The following is a 19,196-nucleotide window of genomic DNA, read 5'->3' on the forward strand; positions in this document are numbered from 1 at the left end:
GGTTGGATGGGGCGTGGGAGTCCCAGGGGTCTGTCTGGGGGTGGGGGTGTGGATAAGGGTTGGGGCAGTCAGGGTACAGGTAGGGGGTAGAGTCCTAGGGGGCCAGTTAGGATGGGGGGAGGGTCTCAGGAGGGGGCAGTCAGGGGACAAGAGGCAGGGAGGCTTAGGTAGGGGGGTGGAGTCCTGGGGGGCAGTTAGGGGCAGGGGTCCCAGGAGGGGGCAGTCAGGGGACAAGGAGCGGGGGGAGGGTTGGGGGTTCTGAGGGGGGGAAGTGGGAGGGGCGGGGCTAGGGCAGGATGGGTCGGGGCTAGGGCAGGACAGGGGCGGGGCTCCTCCCATCCTCTTTTTTGCTTGCTGGATTATGGTAACCCTAGTTCACTACATTCTTGCAAATTTGGATTTTTTTGACAAATTTGTGCAAAATATTTTGCACAATCCTAATGTTTGTGAACATTTAAAAAGTTGCTTTTGGTAAAAATAAATAAATAAATAAAAATTGCATGGTAATATTCCCAAACGCTACATTATCAACTGAATTTAAAAGAGGGCTGAGAGACAGGAGTTCTACTTCTACATCTGGCAATGACTGGCCTTAATAATACTTTGCACATATATAGTACTTTACAGTATTATCTCCTTTTATGCAGATGGAGAAACTGAGAAGGCCATGTTAAATGACATGCCTAAATTCACACAGAAAGTCAGTGTCAGAACCATGAATACAACCCAGGTCTTCTCCCACTAATCCACTAGAATCCAGTGCCTTACCATCAAATCATTTAGTCTCTGAGTTTCATTTGTAAAAGACAACAACAACAATACCTAACACAGACAAAAATCGGAAAATATGTCGTGTTTAAGATGTCCATACCCACAAGTATGTACCATTGATTCCAATTTTGAAGATTTGAAAACTTAGGATATGAAAGGTTATTTGCTTCTGGGCTCTGTGGTATAGTAGAGTAGGCACCAGGCTTGGAGTCAGGATATGTCAGGTCTAATCCTAGTCTAAATACTGACTTGCTATATAATCATGGTTATGGCAATTACAGTAGTTTAATCTCAGTTTTTCCAGCTATAAAATGGGGGTAATGATACTTAATATTTGTAAAATTCTGTATAAGTGCAACCTCTTATTAATGCTGGTAAGTGGCAAAGGTGGAATAAAAACTCCTGGCTTGTAATTTATCACTATGTGATTTTTTGAGAGGCACTGCCTCTTCCAGGTTTCTGAAGCTTCACAAAAGGGAATTTTGTGACTGAAGTTTTTTGAATGCTGATATATGCAATGTTTTGGCCTCATTTCTCCATGTATATATTTCACATACAAGCACACATGTAAGACTGGGTCTGCTATACCCACAAAAAACTGGCAAAAAGTTTCTCATAATTTTCCCCTAGTTCTGCTTAAATTTAGAGTTATGTGAAACTCCTGACCATTCCTTTAAAGTCTCTACAATGCACCAAAAATCACAGCATTCATTTTATTGCAAAAAGTTGTCAAAATTAAAGTTTTATACTTTCAGTTTCACTGGGATAACAGAATAGCATTAAATAAATTTGTATTATAAACATTACAATTAATTTTATGCTCACGCTTAATACATGAACCTCTAGAGAATATGAACAAATAAAAAATCATTTACAAAGGAAGATTAGTTTTCTGCTCCCAAAATAAACATTACATAAATGTCACTCTAGAAAATAAAGTAAACAGCCGAGCAATCTTCTGGGTCTGGTTTGAATAGGTGCCAAACTTAGCCTGATGTGAATTTTTTCAGACTTTTTTTTTTTTTTAATTTTAACATGATGACATTATGTGCAATAAATTGATACATATAGAAACAGGTAGAGAATTGGTGACAGGCAGTTAAGTAATATGTAAAAAAAATTAATTCTCAAAGAAGCTTGCTATGCATTTCGATTTGAGCAGATATTCAGTAATAGGGAAAACAAACAAAAAACGAGTTTAACAGAAAAACCACTTAATTATAATTCTAGTGACGGGCTCCTTGATTAATCAATCTAACACAGAGTGAGAGTCAGTGCAGCAGAATTCCACTGATTCTAATGGGCCTTCCACACCTATGTTCCGATCCTGCAAAGACTTACAAATGTGCTTAACCTTATGCATTGGGACTCACCCTGTTAACTTTGATAGATCTACTCATGGTATGTAATGTTCCTAAGGCTTGTCTAGATGGAGAGTTGGTGCACAAAAAGCTGGAGTGTAAATTTCTCATTGGGAGTCGATGAAATCATGTTTGTCTTTCTCCCGGAGGATAGAAGCGACTTTGTCTGTATGAAGTAAAAGCTGGTCTCCATACTGGAAGGAAAGGTTAAAGAACTAGAGAGACCATGTATCGACCTTGCGTTGCACCAGAGAAAATTAAGACTTTTTGGATAGAAGTCAGGATTTGTTACTTCAGGCACAGCCTGCTGAAGAATCAGAGAGGGCATTGCAGGGGGGGACTGAGGAACAAGGAAGAAAGTTGGCAGTATGTGTCCTCTAGAAGAATAAGGAGGAGAACCAATATACCCCCAACACAGATAGAAGTAAGCAACTTCTTTCAGGCTCTCTGCACAGGTACTACTGCTAAGAATGCCTTGGAAGTGTCATCTGAGGGAAGGGATCAGGAGACCGTGTCAACCAGAAGGCATGGAATGCATTGTCCTAGAGATGGGGGTTCCACGACCCCCACTCCCAAGAGGAGGAGAAGGATAGTGGTGGTCGGGACTCCCTCCTAAGGGGGAGAGTCATCCATCTGCTGTGCAGACTGGGAATTCTGAGAAGTGTGCTGCTTGCCTGGAGCTAGAATTCAGGATGTGACTGAGACTCATCAATTCCTCGGACCACTACCCCTTCCTACTTATCCATCTGGACACCAATGATACTGCCAAGAATGACCTTGAGCAGATCACTGCAGACTACATGGTTCTGGGAAGAAAGATAAAAGAGTTTGGGGTGCAAGTAGTGTCTCATCCATCCTCCTTTTTGAAGGAGAAGATCTGGGCAAGGACCGTTAAATCATGGAAGTAAAGGTGTGGCTACGCAGGTGGTATTGGCGAGAGAGCTTGGCTGCTTAAACAAGGAGTTCATGTTCCAGGAAAGGGGATTACTGTGCTGGCATGGGCTCCATCTATCAAATACTGGGAAGAGCATCTTTGGACACGGTCTGGCTAACCTGATAAGGAGAGTTTAAACTAGGTCCTATGAGGTATGGTGACAAAAATCTGGCCAATGCACATCTAGGCTCAACTAATGAAGACAAGGGGAAGAGGCTAATTTCTGGAGAAGGGACTAGAAAACACAACTACATTAAAAAGGCAAGAAGAAAAGCAACAGGGCAGGCTGCAAAATATCTTCGATGCCTATATACAAATGTAATGAGTATGAGGAACAAGCAGGATGAACTGGAAGTAATGGTATACAAAGAAAATGACTTAATTGGCATTACAGAGACTTGGTGGGACAACTCCCATGATTGGAGTACCAGCATTGAGCGGTACAGACTGTTACGAAAGGATAGGTATGGGAAAAAAGGAGGAGGTGTTGCGCTGTACGTCAAGAATGTTATACTTGGTCCAAGGCCCAAGAGGAAGTGAGTGACAGATCTCCTGAGAGTCTCTAGGTGAGGATAAAAAGAGGAAAGAACAGTAGCGATATTATCGTGGGCGTCTATTATAGACCACCAAATCAGGAACAGGAAGTGGATGAGTCATTCTACAAGCAGATAACAAGATTAGCTAACACACATGAACTAATATTAATGGGGGATTTTAACTTCTCTGATATCTGTTGGAAGACTATTACAGCAAAACATAATATGTCCTGCAAATTCTTAGCATGTGTAGGGGACAACTTTCTGATTCAGAAAGTTGAGGAAACAACTAGGGAGTCATACATTTTTTGATCTGATCTTGACCAACTGTAAGGTCTGAGGCCTTTTTCTGCAGTCACATTAGGACACCAGCAGCCATGAGCCAAGAAGCAGAAACTCACATCCTCACATTCCACCTAAATTACATTAAAGCAATTAAATATCAGGCTGTTAAGAAGGCGCTCCTGTACTAATAGTACCCACCCACCACCAGATAAAGAAACAGTTTTCTTTAAACATCTTAAGATCTTTCTTTGGTAGCATTCTGTCTGGCAAGGAATCACTTATCAACAGTTGTGGTTGTGAAATCTCTACTTCTTTATTGTTTTGCCTTTATGGTCCCTACTTCCTTATGTTTTATCTGTATGGTTTCTGTTTGGTTCTTCAATTATTACTGTCTGTTGCATAACTAATTTTGCAAGATTTAAATCAACTAAGGTGGCGGGGTATGATTGGGTAAAGAATTGTTTTGCAATATGTTAGGATTGGTCAAAGAATTATTTTGTAGTACTTTAGTAAAATGATTGGTTAAGGTACAGCTAAGCAGGACTCAAGTTTCACTATATAAACTTGGGTCCAAAAGGAAGTTCTTTGGAACCTAACTCCAGGACACAGCCCAAGATCAGAGCTGACAGACCTCAACACCCTGCCAACTATATCATGCAGAAGCTGGAGTCCCTGGATGATCTGATCCTGACTGGCCATCAGGAAAAGTTCATCTGCTTTATTGGGAGTGGTGAGCATTGTATGCTTAGTGTGTGCATTCTGTTTTGGTAACTGTTAATAAATAGAAGTTAAGGATATTTCTGTGTAAGGCTCTTTCACTGATAAAAGGCCCTACAGACCCGCAGAAGAGTACGCCCTGAGCCCTAGGAACTGGGTAAGGGGGGTACTAAATGAATCAGATTACTCCCTGAGCCCTCAGAATTGGGTCTGGGTGGCCTTGAGCCCTACAAATGGGGTAAGGGTGTGTGCCTTTCGCCCAGAGCCCTAGAATATGGGAAAAGGTGGAAGGTGCTTAAATTAACTGGGTTATGCCTTGAGCCCTACGAACTGGGTAAAGGTGTGTGCCCTAGAGTGTGCGGGTAACACAACAGGGATAAATTAACTGAGAATGTGAAGGTGGTTGGGAACTTGGGAGGGAAGTGATCATGATCTGATCCTATGGAAAGGAGGACATGAGAACAGCAAAACAAGGACCCTAGACTTCAGAAAGGCGGATTCAACCAACCAACAGTAGGCAAAGTCCCATGGAAAAGCCAATTAGGAAGAAAAGGAGTCGAGAGGGATTGGCAGTTCCTAAAAGATATAATACTAGAGGATCAATATTAAGCTACTCTGATGCAGAGGGAAGATAAGAAGAGCTACCTAAAAACCAAAAGGGATACATACAGGAAATGAAAGGAGGGGCACGTCACCAAGGAAGTATACATGGGAATAGCGTGAGCATATAGGGACAAACTCAGGAAAGCCAAGGCAAAGAATGAGTTACAGCTGGCAAGAAATGTTAAAGATAACAAGAAGGGGTTCTTCAAAGATGTCAGACCAAATAGAAAGATCAAGGATAATGTGGGTCCACTGCTCAATGGAGAAGGTGAGCCGGTAACCAAAGATAATAGGAAGGCAGAGCTGCACAATGCCTACTTTGCATCAGTCTTCACACAAAAAATAACATGACCGGACGACTAGCGAAGTTACCATAGACAATAAAGAGGAAGGGATGCAGATCGGGATAAGTAAAGAACACATCAGCAATCTTCTGATTAATCTGAATGAATTCAAGTCAGCAGGGCCTGATGCGATTCCCCCAGGGTGCAGAAGGAATTAGCTGAAGAACTCTCGGAGCCACTGGCAATAATATTTGCAAACTCATGGATGACAGGAGAGGTCCTAGAAGACTGGAGAAGGGCTAACATCTTTTAAAAGGGGGGAAAGGAGTAGCTGGGGAATTATAGACCTATCAGCCTGACTTTGATGCCTGGGAAGCTACTAACTAGAGCAATGTATAAAACATTCAGTTTGTGAATACCTGGAGGATGAAGGGGGTAAATCACCAGCAGACAGCATGGATTTACTAAGAACAAATCATGCCAAACCAGCTTGATTTCCTTCTTTGACAGGGTATCTGGTTTGATGGATAGGGGGGAATGTGGTGGACATAATATACCTGGACTTCAGCAAGACTTTTGACACAGTCCCACATGCATTCTGATAACTAAGCTGGAGAAATGTGGGCTTTGTGGAACTACCATTAAGTGGATACATAATTGGTTAAACAACCACAAACAAAGAGTGACCATTAATGGAATTATGTCAGATTGGTGGGAACTCTCAAGTGGGGTTCCACAGAGATCTGTTATGGGTTCAGTGTTTTTTAACATCTTTATTAATGGCTTGAATGTAGGAATAGAGAGAATACTGATCAAATTTGCAGATGATACAAAGCTAGGTGGGGTTGTCAACACTTTGGAGGATAGAGCTAAAATTCAGAGGGATCTTGATAAATAGGAGAACTAGGCTATAGACAAGAAAATGAAATTCAACAAAGACAAATATACGGTGTTATACTTAGGGAAGAAAAACGAAATGTGCAAATACAGAATGGGCGATAACTGACTTGGCAGTAGCACTGCTGAAAAGGATCTGGGAGTTGTGGTGAATCACAACCTCAACATGAGTAAGCAATGTGATGCTGTTGCAAAAAAAGCAAATGCAATTTTAGGTTGCCTTAACAGAGGCACGGCATGCAAGTCATGGGAGGTGATAGTACCGCTCTATTCAGCACTGGTTAGGCCTCAGCTGGAGTACTGTGTCCTATTTTGGTCACCAATGTATAGAAAGGATGTGGAGAAACTGGAAAGGATCCAGAGGTGAGCAACAAAGATGATCAAAGGGATGGAATGCAAGCTATACAGGCAAAGGCTGAAGGAACGGGGTATGTTTAGTTTGGAAAAGAGGAGATTAATGGGGGACATGATAGAGGTTTTTAAATACTTGAAAGGCTGCCATAAAAAAGGTGGAGAAAATTTGTTCTCTCTTGTGATATAGGGCAGGACAAGAGGCAATGGATTCAAACTGTAGCATAGCAGATTTAGATTAAATCTCAGGAAAAACTTCCTAATTGTAAGAACAGTAGAACAGACTGCCTAGGGAGGTTGTGGAAGCTCCTTCACTAGAAGTTTTCAAAAAGAGGCTGGACAGCCATCTGTCTTGGATGGCTTAGATAACAAATCCTGCATCTGGCAGAGGGTTAGACTACTAGATGACGCCTCTGGTCCCTTCAAACCCTATGATTCTATGAAAGCGCACTTGGGAACTGTTAGTGCACAGTCATGGAGTCCACACAGTCAGTCAGTGTGCATCAGCCTGGGGCACTGTAAATGTACACCCCAGCTTGTCGTGCATGAGCTCTCCATCTAGACAAACCCATTTGCAGAATAGAGGCTGTACAGAACCCTACTGGGGTGTGCCTCTCAATGTAGTAAATCAACCCTTAACATTAATTCTATTTTAATACTTAGTAGAGGTGAGAAAAATATTTGGAGAAAATGACTTTCCAACAAAATGTGACTGTTTACAGGTTTTCTTTTGAAGCCATTCTACAAAATTTCAAAGTTTTCTATGCAATTGCACATAAAAATATTCTTGATGTTCATGTGAATTTGAACATGTGATATTCACTTAAATTAATTTCAAGCGGTGTTAGTTGATTGTGATTGGTCACACACTGGTTCAGTAGGGCCTGGTCCACAAACAGGTGGTTTGTTTGTTTTTGTTTTTTAACTGGTATAACTATTTGGGTTAGAAGTGTAATTTTCTTTTTATCTGAAATAGCTATCCCAGTTCAACTCTTAACGTTGAAATAGTAATGCCACTACCATCTTTTCAGTGAATACACACTATCTGGGCTTTTCTGGTGGTCCACTGCTCAGACTGAGAGGCTCCTTCTCACAACTGCTGTTTATTTTTTCCTTTTATTTTTAGCTTTGTTTCCTCTTTTCAACTGGCAATAGTGAGTGAGAAGTAGGGACACAGCCTATACACCTAAATCACTCCAGTTATTACCAACATTTGTAATTTATCTGGTAGGATTTAACCTACCACTTTATTAAAGAAAAATTTCCCATAGTGCTTCTGATAAGCATAAAGTCTCTGGGACTGCACACAGTAGCAGTGCTACGTCTGTCAATAAGAAGCAATAAATTCTTTGCTACCACTTCACACTAGCTGTTGGAGCTGGCTTAGAGCCACAGCAGGGTCATGGTTAGAGCTAGTCCAAATTTTTTCATAATCTTTTTCAATTATAATTTTTTGACCAGAATGAAACTTATTTTGATCAAAATTTCCCATTTTGTCACCCAAAAACCAGAAACCAACAAGTTTTTCAGTATAAATTGATGGGGCAGTTTCTTTTAAAAAGTTAACTTTTCAGTAACATTTTTCAATATTTTTTTTTAAATATTTTTAAAAACGTTTTTTTCTTTTAATCAAACATCTCCAGTGTTTTTTCCACAAGAAATTACAAATAAATGGAAATGTTTAAATCTATAGAAATTTCGTGTGAAAAGTAACCGACATTTTTAAACCAGCTCTAACGATGGCCATTCCTTCACCTCCCTCCTGATGGGGTTTCTAATACTGTTTACATGAATCCTTGTCCACTGGGACCAAAACTGTGTCTTGCACCAGTGTAATGTAAAGAGGCTCCTCCTCTGGCTGCCTTTTTGACTCTGTATAGGACTAAGAGCTTGTGTTTATTGGAGAAACAAACATCATTAAGGCAGCATCCTTCTTGATACTGGATGGTTTTAATTAACAAAAATATTAAGGACTTGATCAGTTGTTCTCCATGTCCACTGAAGGTAGCACAAGAACTAATGGACTTAATCTATAGCAAGGGAGATTTAGGGTTAGATATTAGGAAACACTATAAGGGAGTTAATGTCTGTAATAGGCGTCCAAGGGAGGCTGTGAAATCCCCATCGTTGGAGGTTTTTATGAACAGGTTGGAAACAGCTGTCAGGAATGGTCTACATTTACTTGATTATGCCTCAGAGTAGGGGGCTGGACTTAATGACCTCTCAAGGTCCCTTCCAGCCCTACATTTCTATGATTCTATAAACGTAGATGTCTTTGATCACCTATCCTTCAGAAACTTTACACCTAATTTTCAAGTTTACGTATCATGGCCTCCTATGAATGGCTAGCTCTAACAAAGCTAATTGGAATACCAATTACAACCAAAACACTGTAATTACATTACTAATTCTGATGAGTTATGCAGTGGCAAATAAGTGATCTGAATAAATTACAAGAATTTCTCTGTCTCATGACTTTTTCAGGATGAACCACAGCTATTTTATTTTCTAATTAAGATAGAGGCAATTACAGAGGATAGTCTGTCACTGCATAGAATGAAGCTGAGTCATCATCATCATCATCATCATCTTGTAAACTGCACAATGAGGGTTAAGTTGTCATTGAGCTTACACAACTGCTGCTCTCATACAATTCTAGTTAATATATGCAGCACTTCCTGCACACTATGCTGAAAATGTGGCCCTGAGTGACTGGCTACCATCAATTTAAAAATAGGGTCACCAATTTTGGTTGGATGTATTCCTGGAGGTTTCATCACATGACATAAACTTTAATTAAAGATTAATCTTTAATTCCTGGAGACTCCAGGACAATTCTGGAGGTTTGGCAACCTATTTAAAAAGGAGGCACATTTGTAAGGGGGACTGGATCATCTCTGTGCTTGAAGTAGTGGTGTAACTCTGCCATTGAATGAAGTTAGAGGAGTCTTCTTCTGTGCTGCTGGAGGTAATAATGACGTGCTTGCTTTAAACAGAACCTTTCATCTAAGGTTCCAAAGTGATTTACAAACATGGATAAGTATTGCCTCCATTTTACACATGGGAAAATAGAAGCATAAAGAGATGAAGAGCCTGGTTCTACAATGCCTTTTACTACAACGGTGTTTTAGTACAATAAGGTACTACTAAAGTACTGTACGGAGTATTGGTGGCAGAATTGGGCCTTAAGTAACTTCACTAAATTTAACCCAGTGAATTAGTGGCAGAGCCAATAACAGGAACTGGATCAGACTCCCCCTTCCCTAGCTTCAGTCAGTGCATAATGAGCATTACTTCAATGCCAAGCACTAGTTGCTGGAGTAAGGACACCTAGGGTGTGAGCCACAAAGATATTTGGGACCTGTTCATAACTACGATCCATGAAACTCTGCTCAGCTGCCGCCTAACTCTGTAGGCACCTAAACTCACTCGTTGCCTGTGTTTTTGCATCTGAATGTGCTGAGAGACAGCCTACGGGATAGCGACCCTCAGGAGAGTTCACAGAAAACAGCTGTGTTGGGAGGGGATAGGGTACTCACCCAGAATGTGGGAGACCCCTAGTTCAAGTCCCTCTTCCTCCTGAGGGAGAGAAGGGAGTTGAATAGGAATTAGCCATCTCTCAGGGGCGTGTCCTAAACATTGGGCTATGGAGTAGTCTGATGTGAGGCTCCATCAGTCTCTCCTATTGAAGTTGTTCCCCTTTAACTGAATAAGTAAATATTAATTGGGCTAGTGACAGAGCTGGAATGATTCTACAGCCTAGTGGTTAAGGCACTCACCTGAGAGGTGGCTGATCCCTGTTCAAATGGGAGAGTACCCTGCCCACTGGGCTAAAGGTTATAAGGGAGGTCCTCTTCTCTTTTGTTTCAGGCCCTGCACACAATTTAGGCAGCCGAACACCTATCTCCCCTAGTTCGTGGCTCGCATGCAAAGACAGGTGCCTTCCTGCAGCCCAGACTTAGGTGCCTATCTCCATAAGAAGGGCAGGGCTTACCACACACCTTTCTTGTCAACATTTCCTATTGACTAGCTTAGACAGCTCCCCTTCCCCCCCCCCCCCAGTGTGCTGGCTTTGTGGATCATACTGTAAGGCGCCTCTCTTCCCCCCATTCGTTGTCTAGATGCCTAGGTTTTGTGGATCACAATTTTGTTCCTGTGATTTTTCTAGATGCTCAAAAGTTAGGCGCCATGACACTCAGTGTCAGAATGCCTAAGTACCTTTGTGGATCTGGGCCCTATATATATGGCACTTGCCTTAATACCCTCTCCACCTCTTCATGTAATTAATAGATATTTAAGTTTATTTGCTTATCACTCTGACTGTGAGTGGGTCATTACGGACGTTACTAGAAACGAGGTATAAAAACAAATACAGTGGCTTGTGGAATAAGTCGATGGAAAATGGAAGTAAGAGTAGTCTGCATTTTGTTAACGCCTTCCACCTGAGTTCATCAAAGCTCTTCACAAGCACCACTGAATTAAGCCTCACAGCACAACTATGAGATAAGGAAATTTTATCATCTTTATTTTACAGATGAGGAAACTTAGGCCTAGAGCGGTGTTTTCCCCAAGGTCACATAGGAAGTTGGTGCCACAGCCAGATGTACCATCCAGAGCAGCTGGTTCCCAGTCCTGTGTTTTCCTCCCTAATAGAGCCTCATGAATAGGGGACATCTCTCTGAATTTTCAACACTGGATCAATGATGAACAGCTTTCTGTGAATATTCATATTGATAATTTGAGCTTTAAAAATTGATTGTCTTCACCCAGCTGTACCTGCCATGCAGAATGAACCTTTATGGGAAGTCCTAAAGTGTGACGGCAGTACAACTGGTCATCAAGATCCTGCCTAGGATCTGGTTTCTGAAAGAGCTCCACCAGGAGTCTGGTTAGTAAGCCACCAGAAGAAGGTAACTGAGATTGGGAAAATAAATTCAGGAGGATGAATTCTAAGTAAAGGTACTTGACTTTGAACTTTTGCATGGGTAAAATCACTTGGGAACACCATATGATCATTGTGCAAATAGTGTCATTTATATCCCTGCATTTTATGTAAGGTTTGATGGAGCAGTGGAAGTGAGGGCACTGGGGGGCTCAGAGCAATGATTATGGCATTTTAATAAATGCCATATGTACTAATTCATACAGTGCACCAGAGTCTTGTGCTGATGAAGTAACTGCTATGCTTACAGTTTCACTAAAACTACTGTTATCTAAATGTCACAAATCAAATCTAGCTAAATTACATTCTCATTTATGTCATCTGATTTTTATACTTGCTGCAGGCATATTTTTCTGATAAGGTAATGAAACTATAACATTGATGATTTGTTTGAGCATGCCCTTTCCCTTCAAATGCACAAATATTTCTGCAATACTTCTAGGATTATGCTATTTCTTATTCAATTTCTTGGCCAAGTTCATTTGCCCTGAGCAATATTTTTCTCTTTCCTTTAATACTTAACAGTAACATAGTTTTAAAAACAAGAATCATAAATACTTACCACTTGGCTTAGATCATATCCCCAAGGAAGAAAGAGAACTCCTGTGTTATATTTTTCCCAATGTGAAAACATAAAGTTAAGCAAGACAATGCTTAAAGATATATACATTGTGTGTACAGAAATCCCAGTCTTTCCATTATCACGTGAGCAGATAGAAAAATAAGAGAGGATGAAGATGGAGGTAGCCCAGCTATCTAGCCCATGGTCAAATAACTCCCCCAAAGGGCTACTGGACTGAGTCCTTCGAGCATGCTTCCCATCTATAGAGTCTAGAAGGGGGGGAGCAAAAACAAAAGAAATATAATTTTGTTAGATAGATTTCATACTACTGTATGTAATAACATGGGGGAAATGTACTCATAGACCAAGAACAAATGGAGTTCTGCTCCATCAAAACTTTAGTCCTGCCCATATAGCATTGACTTCTGCCCTCATCTAAATATTTTTCTGTTACAATTCTTCTTCCTCACAAGCTTTGCCAATAGACACTTGCATTCATTACCCTGTCTCCCAATGGCCTCCCTGATATTCCGTCAAAGCACTATAGACCCAAGTCCTGCAGGAAAACATTCCTAACAGAGGGGAATAAATAACCCTAAATAATTATGTTCTACACCGGGGTGGGCAAACTTTCTGGCCCGAGGGCCACATCTGGGTGGGGAAATTGCATGCAGGACCATGAATGTAGGGCTGGGGCAGGGGGTTGGGGTGCTGGAGGGAGTGCAGAGTGTGGGAGGGGATGCGGAGTGTGGGAGGGGGTTCAGGGCAGGGGGTTGGGGTGCAGAAGAGGTGCGGGGTGTGGCAGGGGGCTGAAGGCAGAGGGTTGGGGTGTGGGGTGCAGGAGGGGTTTGGGGGGCGGGCTCCGGCCTGGAGCCACTTACCTTGAGCAGCTCCGGGGTGGCAGCGGCGCGCAGCGGGGCTAAGGCAGGCTCCCTGCCTGCCCTGGCCCCGCACCACTCCTGGAAGTGGCCAGCCCATGTCCCTGCGAACCCTGGGGGAGGAGGGGCAGAGAGCTCTGCGTGCTACCCTCGCCTGTGGGTACCTCCTCGCAAAGCTCCCATTGGCCGCGTTTCCCCGTTCCCAGCCAATGGGAGCTGCGGTGCCCGCAGGCAAGGGCAACACATGGAGCCCTCTGCCCTCCCTCCCCCCAGGGCCCACGGGGATGTGGTGCTAGCTGCTTCTGGGAGCAGCACGGGGCCCGGGCAGGCAGGGAGCCTGCCTTAACCCTGCGGCGCCATGGGGGTGGCAATCCCGTGGGCCAGATGCAAAGCCCTGACGGGTCGGATCCAGTTCACGGGCTGTAATTTGCCCACCCCGATCTACACAATTTTACAAATCGAACCTGATTATTCTAATGTGCAGATAGACTAATCCTTTTATTACTTTCTTTAATTCTGGGGGAAAGATTTTTGTGTGTGTGTTAAAGTCTCTGAGTTAGAGTTAAATTCTCATGAAAATATTTAGGATGAAGGGGCGGGTTGGGTTATTTATTTACTTAACACTTGCGAGGATTCGGATGGCTATTTGCTGGCTGAATCCTAGTAGCATCCTATAAAAAGAATAAATAATGTTTCTCTTGATCATATATTGTCAAGTCTAGTTGCTGATTTATACATACCAGTATCTTATGTTCATATCTATAGACATTTTCAGTTCATTTGTGGTGTTATTCAAGGGGGAACTTGGATCAGGACACAGGAGAGAGACTGTTTCCTTCAAATAGCCTCATGAGATCTTAAATGTCTTGAAGCCAAATGACCAGGCCTAAGAGACCTGCTTTTTTGTCTCATGTTGGTGGATGACACCTCCCAGCTGTATATTACAAAGTTATAGCATTTAAGGCCGGAAGGGACCACCAGATAATCCAGTCTGCCCACCCGTATATCACAGGCCACTAAACCCCACATCAATTACCCCTGAATTGAGCCCAACAACCAGAATTAGATCAAAGTATTATAGCCCTGAAGAGACCCAACTATCGTGTGTCACGGGCACACGTAGGATGCATCAATGCCTGAGGTCCCTGTAATGGCAGGGGAATGATTTGGTGATATACTCAGATGATCATTTCATTAAATTCATTAAGGCTGTGCAAAGAATGATCGTTATGAAATAAAACACTTCTAGCAGTGATGATGATTGGTCAGGATTATTAGCCAAAGTTACCTGATCATCAACTTCCAGAAATGATCATGCCAATCATGTATTGTGCTATAGAGCTACAGAAATCCCGGTCAGTATATAATCTTAGCACAAATTTCAGCAATAGAGTAGAAATACTGAGGCATACACAGAGACATACACAAATCTAATCTGGTGTAAAACATGAATATGAAACTGAAAGGTCAGAACATGGTTAGAATGTTGCCATGAGCACAGGAGCAGCGCCAGGGTTTTTGCCGCCCTAGGCGACAGCGCTCCTCCACAGTAATCGGCGGCAGCTTCTCCTCTGAAGCTGCGTTCTTGGCGGTGGGGGTCCTTCCGCTCCGGGTCTTCGGGGCACTTCGGCAGCGGGTCCCGGAGCGAGTGAAGGGCCCGCCGCTGAATTTCCGATGACGACTCGGAGCGGAAGAAGCCCCTCGCTGCCGAAATTCCGCAGAGGGCAGCGAAATGCCGCCCCCCACATCCTGCCGCCCTAGGCGACCGCCTAGGGTCGCCTAGTGGAAGCGCCAGCCCTGCATGAGCAGAAAAGGCAGCAAAAAGGGCAATCCTAGATTAAACTGAATCATTAAATGCACCTCAGACCAGACCTATAATGGTCATATTGTCTTTCTGGACAGACACTGGAGGATCAAGGGAGTTGCAGCATAGACAAAACTGCTCTGTGTCTTTTATTTCCCCTAGTTTCTGTAGTTGTGAGTGCCTGGGAGCTTCTTATAGAGTCAGTGGTTAAGCACCAAAGATTTCCATAAGAACCATCGCTAGTATGCATGCGGACAGGACTGTCCGATGTTCATGGTCAATCTTCTCGAGGAAAGCCTGTCTAGAGTAGTCAGGAGGGCGTTAAACTAATAATAACAGTGTAAGATAAAAATAGGGTAGATATGAACACTCTGTGCAAAATTGAAATGTTGCGAACAAAATTAATCAAGGAAGCCAAGGACATGAAGAGAAGAAATTCTTTAATTGCCTAGACACCAATGCTAGAAGCCAGGATAACAAACAAGAGGAATTGGAATTGCTCATAAATTTGATGTAGTTGCTATTACAGAAATCTGGTGGGGGTGATTCACACTACTGGAATATTAAAATCAATGATTACAACCTATTTAGGAAGGATTGAGATGACAAAAGGGGAGGAGGGATAGCACTCTGTCAAAAATGGCATTACCTGTTTCCAATTCATTGATACCTCAGAAGAAAATGATCTTGAATGCTTAAGGATCAATGTCCTAACAGATAAAGCATAAGATGCAGTATTAGTATGTGTCTTCTGCAGACCACAAAATGACACAGGGAACAGAATGATCACCTCCTTACGCACCTATTTATGATGTGTAGGAAAAAAAGCTGTGTGATCATAGGGGACGTCATTTTGAGTGACCTATATTGGAGGTATCATGCTCCCAGTACTAAAAGATCCTTGGAATTTCTAAATATTATAGATGACAATTTCCTAATCAAAAAGTGTTGTGTCCAACACGGAGAGATTCTATATTAGATCTTGGCTTGACAGATAACGGGGAACTGATCACAGAACTAAAATTTAATTGTAATTTAGGTAAGTGATCATGATTTGATAATATTTATAATGTGCAAACAGAAAAAAGTCCAAACAAGAGAGATACACACTTGGCGCTTTAAAAGGGCCAATTTCACAAAGCTGAAAACAGTTCTGAGCCAAATCAACTTGGAAGAAGAATTTAATCAGAAAAATGTGAATGATGATTGGAAATTGTGAGTTTATTTATATATATATAACAAATGAAAGAAAGGGGAAGTTAATAATAATGAATATAAATCAGAAGCTAGGAATTGTAGAAAATTGACAAGGGAAGCAAAAGGGCACAAGGAGAAATTTATTGCCAGCAGAGCTAAGGACAATAAGAAGGAGATTTTTAAAGATACTAGGAACAAAAAGAATCTCAACAATGGTATTAGTGCATTACTAGATGAAAATGGCATAATTATAGATAATAATCCAGAAAAGGCAGAAGTGTTCAATAAATATTTCTTTTCTGTATTTGGGAAAAAACAGATGATATAATCATATCATATGACCACACTCTTTCCATTCCACTTGTATCTCAGGAGGATGTAAAACAGCAACAATTAAAGATAGACATTTTTTAAATCAGCAGATCTGGAAAACTTGCATCCAAGAATTTTAAAAGAGTTGGCTGAGGAACTCACTGGACCATTAATGTTCTTCAAGAAGTCTTGGAAAACTGGGAAAATTCCAGAAGACTGGACACAAGTTCATGTTGTGTCAATATTTAAAAAGGATAAATGGGATATCCAGGTTAATTATAGGCCTGTCAGTCTGACATCGATCCTGGGCAAGATAACAGAGCATCTGATACAGGACTCAATTAATAAAGAACTAAAAGAGGGTAATATAATTAATGCCAAAAAACATGGGTTTATGGAAAAGAGATTCCGCCAAACTAACTGGATATCTTTTTTGATGAGATTGCAAATTTGGTTGACAAAGGTCATAATGTTGATGTAATATACTTCTGTAAGGCATTTGATTTGGTACCTCATAACATTTTGATTAAAAACTTAGAATAATATAAAATTAACATGGTACACATTAAATGAATTAAAAGCTGACTAACTGATAGGACTCAAAATATACTTGTAAATGAGGGATCATCATTGAACAGGTATGTTTCTAGTGGTGTCCCACAGAGATTAGTTCTTGGCCCCAATGCTACATAATATATTAATGACCTGGAAAAAAACATAAAATCATCACTGATTAGGCTTGCAAATGACATACAAATTGGGGGGTGGGGTGGTAAATAATGAACAGGACAGGTCACTGATTCAGAGCAATCTGGATCACTTGGTAAAAGGAAACAATATGCATTTTAATATGGCTAAATGTAAGTGTACACAGCTAGGAACAAAGAACATAGACCATATTTACAGGATGGGGGACTCTGACCTGGGAAGCAGTGACTCTGAAAAGGATTTGGGGGCTGTGGTGAATAATCAGCTGAACATAAGCTTCCAAAGCAATACTGCAGTCAAATGGGCTAATGCAATCCTTGAATACATATACAGAGGAATCTTGAGCAGGAATAGAGAGGATCTTTTACCTCTGTTTGGCACTGGTGTGACTGCTGCTGGAATACTGTGTCCTGTTCTGGTGTCTACAATTCAAGAAGAATGCTGATAAATTGGAGAGGGTTCAGAGAAGAGCCTCAAGAATGAATAACGGATTAGAAAACATGCCGTATAATGACAGGCTCAAACAGCTCAATCTATTTAGTTTAATAAAGAGATGATCAAGGGGTGACTTGATTCCAGTCTGTAAGTACTTACGTGTGGAACAAATATTTAATGATGGGCTCTTCAATGTAGCAGAGAGAGGTATAACACAATCCAATGGCTGGAACTTGAGGCTAGACAAACTCAGACTGGAAATAAGGCATACATTTTTAACAGTGAGAGTAATTAATCACTGAAACAACTTATCAAGGGACATGGTGGATTCTCCATACCTGGCAATTTTAAAATCAAGGCTGCATGTTTTTCTAACAGATCTGCTCTAGGAATTATTTTGGGGAAGTTTTACGGTGTGTGTTATACAGAAGGTCAGACTAGATGATCACAATGATCCCTTCTGGCCTTGGAATCTATGAATCATTCTTAAGAAAGGGCAAATGTTTAAGACAAAGCTGTCCCATTCTGAAACATCTTCCCCCACTAAAATAATACACCCAAAGGTAACAATGAAATTATTTTTTTAAGAAAGCCGAGGACTGTAGCCAGTATCACCGACAGCAATGTCAGTACTTAGTGACAATTTCCCAAGAAAATGTTTTGGTGTTGTCATGCTGCAAAAAAATTGTGCTTGCATTTGTAAGGGAGATGAGCTAGTTATCAAGGCTGCAGTTTACCAATATGGAAAGTTTCAGAATGTTGGTTTAAAAATACATCCTACGGGTGTTAAACATTTTCAGCACATTATCAAATACCTATATACCTCTACCCCGATATAACGTGACCCAATATAATACGAATTTGGATATAACGCGGTAAAGCAGTGCTCCGGGGGGGCAGGGCTGCACACTCCGGCGGATCAAAGCAAGTTCGATATAACGCGGTTTCACTCATAACGCGGTAAGATTTTTTGGCTCCCAAGGACAACGTTATATCAGGGTAGAGGTGTATTTCAGTACTTTGGGAATAGGCCAGTAATTTATTCACAACCTTTTATTGTTTTAATTACAACATACTGGACAAAACAATATGTAGATATGAGATATGCAAATTCTCTTTTCATACTTTACCTAAAGCATAAGCACAAAAGGTGGTACAAGCACCAAACAGCCATACCCATGTTGGAACAATTCCAGGACTGGCACCTGCAAGATATGGGGTGAGTGGAGGGGTGGGAAGGAATAACAGTGGTTATAACTAATGAAATCCACCTAAAAGTCTTGTGTGCAATAGCAGATGTATATATGTGTATGTGCATATCCTCATTATGTGAAAAAGAATTAAAACAAGATATTTTTGTGAACTGGAAGCAATGTGCACCATCAGCAATCTATATTGATTACACTTCACTGAATTTAGTGGGATAATGGAGGCCCAGGGTATTTACAAGTACGTTCATATTGTAAAAGGGAAAAAATATACAATAGATTATTGCAGCTGAAGTGATTACAACATTGTATGAAAGTAATGAAAATAGGGCAAAAATCTTCATTCAGGTTCTGTGCAGACCACTCATCAACTAATTAGTTAATATTTGTGCAATGCACTGTGTAATTTTT

At 41.3% G+C, this 19,196-nt stretch overlaps 1 protein-coding gene across 2 annotated transcripts in view; it reads right to left on the reverse strand.

Moving 5' to 3' along the window:
• Positions 1-19,196, reverse strand: part of LOC112101928 (ethanolaminephosphotransferase 1-like) — an 87,986-nt gene that overhangs the window by 39,386 nt on the left and 29,404 nt on the right. The window contains exons 4-6 of one of the 2 annotated variants that reach the window (XM_029913455.1): positions 18,708-18,782; positions 12,244-12,512; positions 11,516-11,653 (exon numbers count right to left, since the gene is read on the reverse strand). In XM_029913455.1, coding sequence (XP_029769315.1) covers positions 11,516-11,653; positions 12,244-12,512; positions 18,708-18,782 — 482 coding nt within the window. The remainder of the gene's footprint in view (positions 1-11,515; positions 11,654-12,243; positions 12,513-18,707; positions 18,783-19,196) is intronic. The other variant, XM_029913457.1, reaches the window with a different exon arrangement.

Source organism: Terrapene carolina, unplaced genomic scaffold, assembly GCF_002925995.2.
Source record: "Terrapene carolina triunguis isolate 2854851 unplaced genomic scaffold, T_m_triunguis-2.0 Scaffold58, whole genome shotgun sequence".
Lineage (NCBI taxonomy): Eukaryota > Metazoa > Chordata > Testudines > Emydidae > Terrapene > Terrapene triunguis.